Raw genomic sequence first — 12,420 nt, 5'->3', positions numbered from 1 at the left:
ATAAAGGGGACATATCTGCAACTTACTCCCACATGTCTCATAAAAAATAATAAGCATATATACATATATATATATACACACACACACACACATATATATATAGAGAGAGAGAGAGAATGCAAAAGATAATGCGGATCGATGAATCTTGGTGATGGGCAGATAGGAGTTCTTTGTACTATTTCTTGTAATTTTTTGCAAAGTTGAAAACTATTTCAAAAGTAAAAAGTAAAAAAATTATACATGTATAATATCCCAAACCATCTGGATATCCAACTTGTCTTGCCTCAGGATTTTACTGCCCAAGCTACAACTGCATTTAAGATTTCAGACACCAGACCAGATGCGGTGGCTCACGCTTATAAGCCCAGCACTTTGGGAGGCCGAGGCGGGCAGATCACTTGAGGCCAGGAGTTCCAGGCCAGCCTGGCGAACATCATGAAACCCCATCTCTACTAAAAAAAATAAACAATTAGCCAGGCATGGTGATGGGTGCCTGTAATCCCAGCTACTCAGGAGGCAGAGACAGGAGAATCACTTGAACCCAGAAGGCAGAGGTTGCAATGAGCCGAGATTGTGCCATTGCATTCCAGCCTGAGCAACAAGAGCGAAACCGCATCTCAAAAAAGAAAAGATTTCAGACACCAAAGAGGACTACTTTAATCATCAGAGATTAATGAAGAAAACACACAAACAAGCAACAAACATAGGCAGACACAAGTGAAACAATAAATTCAAACCAAGAGAAGACCAAATCACCTCAGGAGGGAATGCCGTAAGGCACAAAGGCTTCATAGTAGTTTAAAGAGAAAGAGTGTGAGAAAATTGAGTCATCACACAATACATGGTGGCACAGGCATGCTAAACTCAAAAGAACTGAGCTGTAACAGTCAGTAGCATAGTCACACTGTAAAGTGACTAGGTTTCAGCAATACATCATTATTTGTCACACTGAATTTACATGGTTAATCTAAATTTTACTCATTTTGTTAGTATTTAATTTTAAAGTTTGTCTTAGCGTTTGGTTAAGTGTTCTAAGTATATATACTTGCATATACTTAAGTAAATCACAGATTTGAGGCAACACTGGCAATCTTAGGGAATATTTTTCCTTTAAAAAGGGTCTGTGTATTACTAAAGTTTGCAGACCACTACACTACATAAATAATTTTACAGGTGTAGCATGATTTGCTAAATTCCCGCTTTCCAAGGGACACTGAGTAGTTTCCAATTTGGAACTATAAATGCTTATAATAAACATCAAAGTGTTTGCATAAAGCTTTGCCAGAATTATGCATAATCTCCTCAGGTATTACTGAGTTATAGCGTACAAATGCATTTTGAAGCTTCTTGAAGGATGGTGCCACATTACATAAGAATACTGGTCTCCTATACCATGGCTGGTATTAAGCATTGTCCTTTGTTTTCACATTTTCTGTGATGTGATAGGAAACAAACTGTATCTGACTATTGCTTTAATTTGCATTTCTTCAGTAACACTAAATCATTTGTATGTGTTTAGAGACTATTTGAATGTCTTCTTGAGCTGTTTGTGACACTTGTCCATTTTTCCCGTTTAGGTCTTGGTGTTTCTCTTATTGATTTAAATGAGAAATTTCTAAGTTGTAGACATTATCCCTGTCATTTCTTCCCATTTTTCCTCCCAGTTATTAGTCTTTTAATTCCTTCCTTACCTTTTTGAGCTTTTCTATCTCATTTTCATCCTTTTTCACTGTCTGCTCCCACATGTGTACTTTATCCTGATCCTCCTTCAGTTGGTTCTTTTCAAAATCCAACTGAATGCCCAAGCGAGTCTTCTGATTCTCAAACTCCAAACTGTGTATAAAGGTAGGGGGAGAATCACTCATAATCTCATCAGCCAGAGATAACCAATGCATAAAATCCAACTGTGGAAAGAAAGAGAAACCAGACCCAGGGCTTGGGGACACAGAGTTACTGATTTTCAGTCACAGCTTGCTTCATCCATCCATATGAACATAAAACGGTCCTCTGAAGCTGAGTTCCTCAGCCTAGCCCTGTGGACATGGCACAAGGCAGGGAAGATTTGGCCAAACCTTATTTATCCCCACTTTAAACACTGGAGACCCCAGCATCCTCCACGTTCCTACAAGGAGGCATAGAAGAGTCCATCTGAATCCACCAGCTATGGTAATTGCTATTTATTAAGCTTCTGTGTACTTTACATACATTATCTTTAATCCTCTAATCAACAGCTCTGCAAGTAGGCATTATTATCCTAATTTTACAAATGAGGAAACTTAGGCCAAGACATAAAAGACCTTGCCCAAGGCCACAAAGCTAGTAAATGGCACACGTGAGACTTAAACCCAGATTTAACACCAAAATCTGGGCTATTTCTAGTATACCACCATTGCAATATAATGCAGTGGATTAAGAAGACTGGTATCTCAACTCTGCCACTTACTGGTAGTGTGATTCAGGCAAGTTGGTTATACTCTCCAGGCCTCAGTCTCCTCATTGGGAAAATGGACGTAATAATAGTACTTATCTTAGGGGTATTGGGAGATTTTTAAATGAGTTAATATGCATAAAGTCCTTAGAACCACACCAGGTCCACGATAACTACTCAATCGATTTTAGTTACCATTATCACCAGGTATATTGACTGAACTCAGCTCACTTTTGCCCAAGGGCTTGAAGTACAACATCCCAACCTCTGCCCCAAAGTCCCAGAACCTCTTAAAGGGCAGAACTTGGATAGTACAAAAACATGGAGAAAATACTAGATTACTACTATTGTCCTCCTCTCCATCTCTTCAGAAACTCAGAGTATGCAACCAGTATACACAGGTACTGGCAGGCCAGGCAGGACTAACTTCCAATTGCCCTGTCCAACTCCCAATATGGTATGACAGATGCTGCCAGATGTCATGCTAGCAGCTTAAACCTATTAGCCACCATAATCCAAATGAAATGCAACTAACTCTATAATTTTGAGCTATGCAATTTTATGTCCAGTCTCCTAAGTATGACTCATAAAGGCCTCTATGATCTGGTCCCTGCTGACCTCTTCATCACTCCCGCCTTCTTCCTGACCCTGCTTTTATGCTCCAGACATTCAAAACTACTTAGCACCCAGAACAAGGCATGCTCTCACACCTCCAAGCATGCTGTTCTTCTGCCTGGAATTCTCTTTTTCTGTCGCTGCCTGGCTGGCTAAATCCTACTCACTCTTCAGGTCTCCAGTCATCACTCCCTATTTTGTAAAACCTTTCCTGATGGTTCTGAACAGGTTCCTAGTTTCTATTACACTTTGCTGGGTTCCACCCTTTTTAGACTTCTGATGCAGAGGTGAGTTAATCATATCCCACAGTTCATAACACACTTATCACTGCCTGGGCAAGACCCTTCCCTTGTCCCCTTTGTTTCAATACCCAGTTTCCATTCCCATTACCTTTCCTACTGTGAACATGCACCACAAAGTGACATACACACACGCATTCCTTAAAAACGCACATCCTTGTAAAATGTCATAGTTCTAAAATTTAAGCAAACCTATTGTGTTATAAATTTTATTTTTTTCCAGTCAATACCAGGTTTGTAAGTTAACGATTGCTGCCCATAAATCTAGTTCTTGCTGTGAATTCCTACACAGTATTCCAGTTTTTATATTCATTTGACTTATGCTTTCCCCAGTAGTGGCCATCTACATTGCCGCCAATGTCCCACTACTACAAGTTATGCCAAGATGAGTAACACTGAACGTGTGTCTCTTTGGGACCCTATGACAAGACTCTCTCTGGGATATACACCCGTAGGGCATATATATATTCACATACTACACAGGGCATCTATAGACTTATTTCCACCAAACACTGTTAGACTTTTTAATTTGCATTTCTCTGATTAAGAGGTTAGACCACAATTACTACAGTTGTTAGCCACTTGAACTTCTCTTTCCATGAAAGGTTATCTATATTCTTTGCCACTTTTTTTTTTTTACTTTTTTAATTGGATTAGGTATCATAAGTACTTTGCCACATTTCTATTGGGTTTCTTTTTTTTCTTTTTTTTTTTGAGACAGAGTTTCACTCGTTACCCAGGCTGGAGTGCAATGGCGCGATCTCGGCTCACCGCAACCTCCGCCTCCTGGGTTCAGGCAATTCTCCTGCCTCAGCCTCCTTAGTAGCTGGGATTACAGGCACGTGCCACCATGCCCAGCTAATTTTTTGTAGTTTTTTAGTAGAGACGGGGTTTCACCATGTTGACCAGGATGGTCTCGATCTCTTGACCTCGTGATCCACCCGCCTCGGCCTCCCAAAGTGCTGGGATTACAGGCGTAAGCCACTGCGCCCGGCCTTCTATTGGGTTTCTTGTCATTGTTTTTTTATTTTTCCTGTTATTGATTTGCAGTTCCTTGAAAATTTCTTCAGTATTTTGTATCTACCTTAATTACACCATCAATCACACTGTCCTGAAATGGATGTTTCCCCAGTACTCTATAGTTTCCTGCGGAAAGAAACAGCATCTGATTCAACTCTGTGTCCTTGAGACTGGCTTGGAGTAGGACGGCAATGAGTATTTACTATATGGGCAAAGGACTTTAGCTAACTGAAGCCCAGGGTACAAGGGGGTGACCTCCTTCAGCAGAGACTGTGTTGTGTTCATCTGTCTTACCTCTCCCTTGTCCCCCTTCCAATACCTAGCACAAGACAACCTGGCACAAGGTAGGTACTCAACAGAGGTTTGTTGAATGAATGAATCAACTAAAGTGAGGAAAAAAGAGATTATTTTCTTCTGGCTATTCTTTCAACCAAGAATTTCATCCCCCACCTCCCTCCACCTCACATTGCCCATTATAATAACAACAAAAACTAATATTTCTTGCTCTTAGTAGATGCTACGTAAGATGCTAAATACCTTTTTAAAAGGTTAAAAAAACAAAAAGGCTGGGCACTATGGCTCACCCTGCAATCCTAGCACTTTGGGAGGCTGAGGTAAGTAACAGTATCTTCTACTTAACAGACAAGAAAACTAAGAATCATACTGATAGAACTTGCTCAACATCATAGGCAGAAACATAATTTTTTTTTTTTTTTTTTTGAGACGGAGTTTCGCTCTTGTTACCCAGGCTGGAGTGCAATGGCGCGATCTCGGCTCACCGCAACCTCCGCCTCCTGGGTTCAGGCAATTCTCCTGCCTCAGCCTCCTGAGTAGCTGGGACTACAGGCACGCGCCACCATGCCCAGCTAATTTTTGTATTTTTAGTAGAGACGGGGTTTCACCTTGTTGACCAGGATGGTCTCAATCTCTTGACCTCGTGATCCACCCGCCTTGGCCTCCCAAAGTGCTGGGATTACAGGCGTGAGCCACCGTGCCCGGCTGGCAGAAACATAATTATATTGACAGCCAATTTTATGAAAACATCTATTTTTCATGTTTGTGTCATTACTACAAAGTCTTTGCTTTTACAGTTTTCTTAAAATCATATGAATATAAACAGTATTTTTATTTATATTGCCATCACTTCTCTTTCTTAAGAGAGATTCTTTGTCTTCCTAGGTCATAACCACTTATATATAATTTCTTGCTTATAAATTTTAATAAAATACATATAAGTGGGAGAGCTGGCACTCTTAACCACTATACTATGCCATATTGCCCTCCTGATTTCTGTTCTTTAAGGCCTACCTGCATAAACTCACATAGTTCTAAGAACTGATTCTTGCCTTATGACAGCATCTGGTTTTCCAAGGATGTCAGGCGAGAGGCTCAAGGGCATCCCAATCTCTTCTACCAATCCTCCCACCTACCGCTTTTTGGCGATTTCATTCTGCCGTTTCACCTTCTCTTCCTCAAACTCCCGGATGTTGCGTACACCAATCTCCCGACAAAACTCTTCAAACACCTCATCCTCTACCTGAGAAGAGAAGCCAGGGAGGGCACCGGGCCTTTTAGTCTGGCCTGCTTCCAGTCCCAGTCCTGCCCTGACACACACGCCGGCATGGCCCACACCCTACCAACCTGGTTCATCTTCTCCTTCAAGTCTTTCATTTCTCTTTCTCGGCTCTGAATGATCCTCTTGATATCATTAATGCGAGGCCCAAAGTTGGCTAGCTCACTCTCCAGCTTGGATTTCTCCTACAGGCAATGGGTTGAGAGGACAAAGCAGACCAGGCTCCTTGTAGGAAAAGCTACCTTGACTGCATTGGCCCCACAGTCAGGAAGGGATAGCCCTCCACAATTGAGAGAACCTGGCTTAGCACTACTGCTCTAGTCAAGTCTTCATGATGTTGCACTGGAGCCATCACATGGCTTCTTCCCTGGCATCCAGTTCAGCCAGCTTCAATCCACAGGGCTGGGCACACAGTAAACATCATTAGGTATAGGTCCCATACTTTGCTCTATAATCCCTGGGGCCAGAGTTGTTTCGGAATTCAGTTTAGATTTTTTGAGTTTAGAAAAAGGAGATTAAATGATATATACATACACACACTGCATATAACACCTCTAGGGTGGTCTGGGGAAGTACTCAATAAAAAAAAACAAAACCATTAATATACCTAGAACAGTGTCCTCCCTCCCCCCACCAAAAACACAGGCAGGGACTGAAATGCCCATAGCTCACTCTCAAAAATTCAAATTTGTTGAATGAGCAAATTATGCCAACAATACCACCTAACATAAACTGAACACATAGTAGTCTTAAGCACTTTACATGTTAACTCATTCAATAATGACCCTATAAAGTAGGTATCATTTATTTTTTTATTTTGAGACAGTCTCGCTCTGTCACCCAGGCTGGAACACAGTGGCACAATTTCGGCTCACTGCAACCTCCACCTCCTGGGTTCCAGCAATTTTCCTGCCTCAGCCTCCCAAGTAGCTGGGATTACAGGCACCTGCCACCATGCTCGGCTAATTTTTTGTATTGTTAGTAAAGATAAGGTTTCACTATGTTGGCCAGGCTGGTCTCCAACTCCTGACCTCAGGTGATCCACCTGTCTCAGCCTCCCAAAGTGCTGGGATTACAGGCATGAGCCACCGCACCCAGCTGAGTGGTATTAACTCCCAATTCACAGATAAAGATGTGAAAGTTGACACTGAGAGGTGAAATTATTTGTCTAATGTCATACCCAAGGTAGAGCCAAGCTCTAAACCCCTGGCTGTCTGACTCTATGCTACACTTGGCTCCCTGGGGCAGACTGAGAGGAGACAGCAAAGTGAAACAAGTTGCCCACCCCCAGAGAAACACAGGCCAGGAATGTGTGGATGGCCTTTGGAGAACAGGGCTGAAGGCCAGGCCCCACCTGCAGATTCAGGGCTAGATGTCGTGTCTTGGTCTGTTCTAGGTCACTCTGGGAGTACTTGAGACGCATCTGCAGTCCATGGGCCTGAGACTGCACCTGACGCAGCTCTGCCTCTTTCCGTTTTGCCTTCATCTGCTCCTGAAGTGAAAAAGAAAGAAGGGCTAGGTGGTAAGGTGGTGGCCGACCCAGGCTTAGGACCCCCACTGCTAAAAACAGCACTGCCTGTGACTTACTTTCAGCTCCTCTGTCAAGCGCTCCTTCTTCTCTTTCAACTTGTCAACTGCTTTCTCATCCCAGCGGCGCGCCTTGGCCTTCAGGTCACTGGCCCCACCAGAGATCACCCCTGACTTCTGGAACAGGGTTCCATCCAGTGCTACTGTCTAAACACAGCAGGGGGAAGAGAGAAGAGGGGGAGAAGCTGAACAAATTAATCTCCAGTGTTAAGCCTGTCCGGCTCCAACCTGGGCAAGGGAATCCACACCTTGTGGCGCTGGTGGCCTCCAAAGGCAATGCGGCGGGCATCCTCTACATTGTCACAGACAAGGGCATTGCCACAGGCATACTGCAAGGCCTTTTTTATGTGAGGTGGCTCATAGCGAATCACATCAATCACTAGCTTGGCCCCCTTCAGCTCCCGGAGTTTCTCATCTGTAGGCTTCACCTGTGGGGAGAAGCTCAGTCAGTGGCAGAACACAAACATGGAGTACTAGAGGAAGGGCCCTTGAACACTGGCCTGACCCAATCCCCAATAAGCCTCACCTCCAGGTAGTCAAGAGGCAAGAAGGTCTCAGGCTCCCCACGCTGCTCCTTGATATACTGAATACAGTCCCGGCCTGTCTTCTCTGAGTCCACAATAATGGCATCCATGTTCTTGCCCAAAACCTTGGTTACAGCAATCTGATACTTCTTTTGTGTGGGCTGGCATAGGTCGATGAGTCGGCCATACTGAGTAAAGTAGGAAGGGAAAACTGAAGCATGAGGCTTTTGGGAGCTGGCTCAGGAATCCTAATTCCCAGTGTGGAAAGGGGGATAGACTAAAATCTAAATCACAAAGTAAATGCAACTGTATTGCCTAGTGGTAAAGATAACCTAATACCGAGCATGGTGGTGTGTGTTTGTAATAATCCTAGCTACTTGGGAGGTTGCAGTGGGAGGACTGCTTAAGCCCAGAAGTTAAAGACCAGCCTGGACAACATAATGAGACTCTGTCTCAAAACAAACAAAAATAAAGGCTGGGCGCAGTAGCTCACGCCTGTAATCCCAGCACTTTGGGAGGCTCAGGCAGACGGCTCACCTGAGGTCAGGAATTCAAGATCAGCCTGGCCAACATGGTGAAACCCCGTCTCAACTAAAAATACAAAAAAAAAAAAAAAATTAGCCAGGTGTGGTGTCACACCCCTGTAAGCCCAGCTACTCAGGTGGCTGAGGCAGAAGAATCGCTTGAACCCAGGAGGCGGAGGTTGCAGCGAGCCAAGATTGTGCCATGGCACTCCAGCCTAGGCAACAAGAACGAAACTCCGTCTCAAGAAAACAACAACAACAACAACAAAACAGACCATTAGTTCTGTACCTACGTAACCCTACCCTATCTGAATGGGACTGTATGGACTGAGGAATAGGCAATTGCAGACTAGATGGCTGCGTGCACTCTAGACCAGCACAGTGGCCAATCCTAATGTCCCTTCCAAAGGTGGAAAAGTTTGGGTAAGAGAAGGGAGGTAAAGAAATGAGAGTTATGTAATGAGGGAAACTCAATATTACATTAACACCTCAAAAGAGGTTCAGAGCAAGAGATGATATTGTCTCTTAGCACAGTTATCCCAGATGCCTGTTGAGTGTGAAGCTATGTTTGCTGAGAACACTCCTGGTTTTGGAACCTAATGAGATTGAATAGAAGCCTGCAAACCTGAATGGCCTTGCCCTAGGAGACATATTCATATGATATCATGGACTAATTATTAATAACTGAACGCGATTCTATTAACATGCCAGTATCTTTCTACCTTTTTTTTTTTTTTTTTTGAGACAGAGTCTCACTCTGTCACCCAGGCTGGAGTGCAGTGGTACAATCTCGGCTCACTGCAACCTCTGCCTCCTGGGTTCAAGCGATTCTCCTGCCTCAGACTCCCGAATAGCTGGGATTACAGGCGCCTACCACCATGTCCAGCTAATATTTGTGTTTTTAGTAGAGACAAGGGTTTGACCATGTTGGCAGGCTGGTCTCGAACTCCTGACCTCAGGTGATCCACCCACCTTGGCCTCCCAAACTGCTAGGATTACAGGCATGAGCCACTGCTCCCGGCCTCTTTCTACATTACATGATTGTTCTGATGCAAGGGATCTGTGTTTGAAGACCAGGTTGGACTGTGATATTATGAAATACATATTTAGTCTTCCACGCCAGAGTTCCTGACACACAACTAAAACCCTTAGAATCTCAAAAATGAGCAGTGTCCTTTGCATGTTAATGAGACAATTATGGCTGGAGGCCAATAGACAGCTTCTAGATAGGGGCTGGTTACCAGAAAGACCAAGGCATGATTAGATTTGAGACTCTTAGCTCCACCCCCACAACCTTCAGGAGGGGAGAGGGGCCTGAACATTGAACTGATCACTGTTGGCTGATGATTTGATCAATCATGAATACATAATGAAGCCCTTGTGTGAAGGTACCTAGAGGGTGGCTTGCCAGATTGGGCATGGAAGCTTCACACCTCTTCTCCCATACCTTGCCTTATGCATCCCTCTGGCTGTTCTCTGTATCCTTTGTAATATCCTTCATAATAAATGGGTAACTGTAAGTAAAACATTTTCCTGAGTTCTGTGAGCTGCTCGAGTAAATTAATTGAACCCAGGCAGGGACTCTCGGGAACTGTAATTTACAGGTCAGTCAGAACCACAAGTCACAACGTGAGACTTGCAACTGGCATCTGAAGTGTTGGACTGAGCCCTAACCTGTGGGATCTGATGCTATCTCTAGATAAATAGTGTTAGAGCTGAACTGAATTATAGGTCACCCAGCTGGTGTCTGCTGGAGAATTGCTGGTGTGTGAGGAAAAACCCCCACACTTCTGGTGTCAGAAGTGAAGTGTTGTGCTGGTTGTGTGAGAGTAGAAAAAACACTTTGGTTTTTTCCTGTCTCACAGAAGAACACAGCCCCCATGCTATAAAGGAAAAGCCTATTCTGGCTCCCAAGCAATGACTTCAGACAGTCGTGTCTGAATCCAAAATCATCTTTCTAAACCTCACATTTACCATTTTACAGACTGCTGCCACCCAGGCACTATGCCAAATATCTTATATTTATTATTTCAAATTCTCTTAGGCCCTTAGCAAAATAAATCTGGCCTAGTGTGGCGGCTCACACCTGTAATCCTAGCACTTTGGGAGGTCAAGGCAGGCGGATCACTTGAGGTCAGGAGTTCAAGACCAGCCTGGCCAACATGGAGAAACCTCATCTCTACTAAAAATACAAAAAAATTATCTGGGCATGGTGGTGGGCGCCTGTAATCCCAGCTACTTGGGAGGCTGAGGCAGAGGAATCACTTGAATCTGGGACGTGGAGTGTGCAGTGAGCCAAGATTGCGCCACTGCACTCCAGTCTGGGTGACAGAGCGAGACTCCCTCTCAAAATAATATTTTTTTACCAGTTCCTTTCCTGCAGCCTCCAAAGCCAAGCCTGGTTCCCTAAGAACTATCAGATAAGAGGGCAGAGACTGACTCTAATTCATACTTATCTCCCCAGCAGTGCCTAGAAGAGTTTTGTGGAACCCAACTAAATTGAACCCAAGTATGGCATAATATTCAGGGAACCTGGGAACTCAGGATTTGGTGAAAGAGGCCAAAAGATCAAGAGATCTGATAAAGCTCAGGGTGTCCCTAAAAGCTACTGGGCTGGTTAGTACATGCCAAGGGAGCACATATAGAAGACTGCGCAGAGCTACTTCCTGGGAGAGTAATTCCAGCCCTGTGGCCCCATCTGCTTCCAAAATCTTCCCTGGTTTTCCAATTCCCCTCCCAGAGGCATGGACACAGCAAGACAAACCCTTCAGAAAGATGCAATTGGTATGATGAGAAGAACATGAGTGCCTAGTATGACAGGCACTCATTTGAAAAATTTAAAAAAAAATGAACATGAGCTTAGAACATGTTGGGTCTGAACTGCAGTTCTTCCACTTAGAAGTGCTGCTTTTTAAAACCTCTCCAACCCTCAATTCCTACAACAATAAAAATGGGACTGGCAACCCTGTCCTCAGAGGGCTGCTGGGAAAATCATGTGACAGTGAGTCTAAGTGCTCAGGAAATGAGTTCCCTTTCCGCTCTTACCACAGAGCCGGGGTAAAGGCGCTTGATGCTCTCCATTATCTCTGCCTTTCGCTGCTGGCGGCTGCTCTCCTGGCGGTCGATGCGAGCATCCCCTAGCTGCTCCATCACCTGGTTCAGCTCCTTATTGATTTCATCAATACGCCGCTTGGCCATCTCCACCTCCTCTGTCAGCTCCCCCTCTAGCTTTTTCTGCTCTTCTAGAGACTGCCTACAAAGTGAGGGCACATAGGAATTATTCCTGCTGGTGAGAAAACACTCCTGGCTCAGAGAGCTCTGGGGGTCCTGTGTGAAGACGGGCAGGACAGGCAGGGTCACAAGAACAGGCCTAGAAGTAAGGGGGACAGTTGCAGAGCTACATACTTGCTTGTGGTGATGTATTCCTCCAATTTCTCAATCCGCTTCTGATTTTCTTCAATTTCCCGCAGTTTTTGCTTGATCTTGGCCTAGGAAACAAGCATATCCCATCATCAGAGCTGCACAAGTTTACGCCAAGACCATGGGGGCCCTGACGAACACCCCTTATGTGACCACTCATCCAAGAGCCCAACAGTCCAGGACGATCTGTCACTAATATAGGAGACCTACTAAAAAGCAGACATAGGGGCCGGGACCAGTGGCTCACTCCTGTAATCCCAGCACTTTGGGAGGCTGAGGTGGGCAGATCACGAGATCAGGAGTTCGAGACCAGCCTGGCCAATATGGTAAAACCCCGTCTCTACTAAAAAAATAAAAAAATTAGCCAGGCGTGGCAGCACATGTCTACAGTCCCAGCTCCTCAGGAGGTTAAGGCAGGAGAATCGCTTGA

At 44.4% G+C, this 12,420-nt stretch overlaps 1 protein-coding gene across 1 annotated transcript in view; it reads right to left on the bottom strand.

Annotated features, from left to right (window-relative positions):
- Positions 1-12,420, bottom strand: part of SMC1A (structural maintenance of chromosomes 1A) — a 44,715-nt gene that overhangs the window by 19,204 nt on the left and 13,091 nt on the right. Inside the window, exons 8-16 of the mRNA XM_017517635.2 lie at positions 11,976-12,058; positions 11,616-11,823; positions 8,049-8,234; positions 7,771-7,950; positions 7,523-7,669; positions 7,290-7,427; positions 6,004-6,120; positions 5,793-5,899; positions 1,692-1,833 (exon numbers count right to left, since the gene is read on the bottom strand). Coding sequence (XP_017373124.1) covers positions 1,692-1,833; positions 5,793-5,899; positions 6,004-6,120; positions 7,290-7,427; positions 7,523-7,669; positions 7,771-7,950; positions 8,049-8,234; positions 11,616-11,823; positions 11,976-12,058 — 1,308 coding nt within the window. The remainder of the gene's footprint in view (positions 1-1,691; positions 1,834-5,792; positions 5,900-6,003; positions 6,121-7,289; positions 7,428-7,522; positions 7,670-7,770; positions 7,951-8,048; positions 8,235-11,615; positions 11,824-11,975; positions 12,059-12,420) is intronic.

Source organism: Cebus imitator, unplaced genomic scaffold (genome assembly GCF_001604975.1).
Source record: "Cebus imitator isolate Cc_AM_T3 unplaced genomic scaffold, Cebus_imitator-1.0 Scaffold640, whole genome shotgun sequence".
Lineage (NCBI taxonomy): Eukaryota > Metazoa > Chordata > Mammalia > Primates > Cebidae > Cebus > Cebus imitator.
Note: the sequence above shows the minus strand (reverse complement) of the source record. Positions and strands in the feature narration are given on the sequence as shown.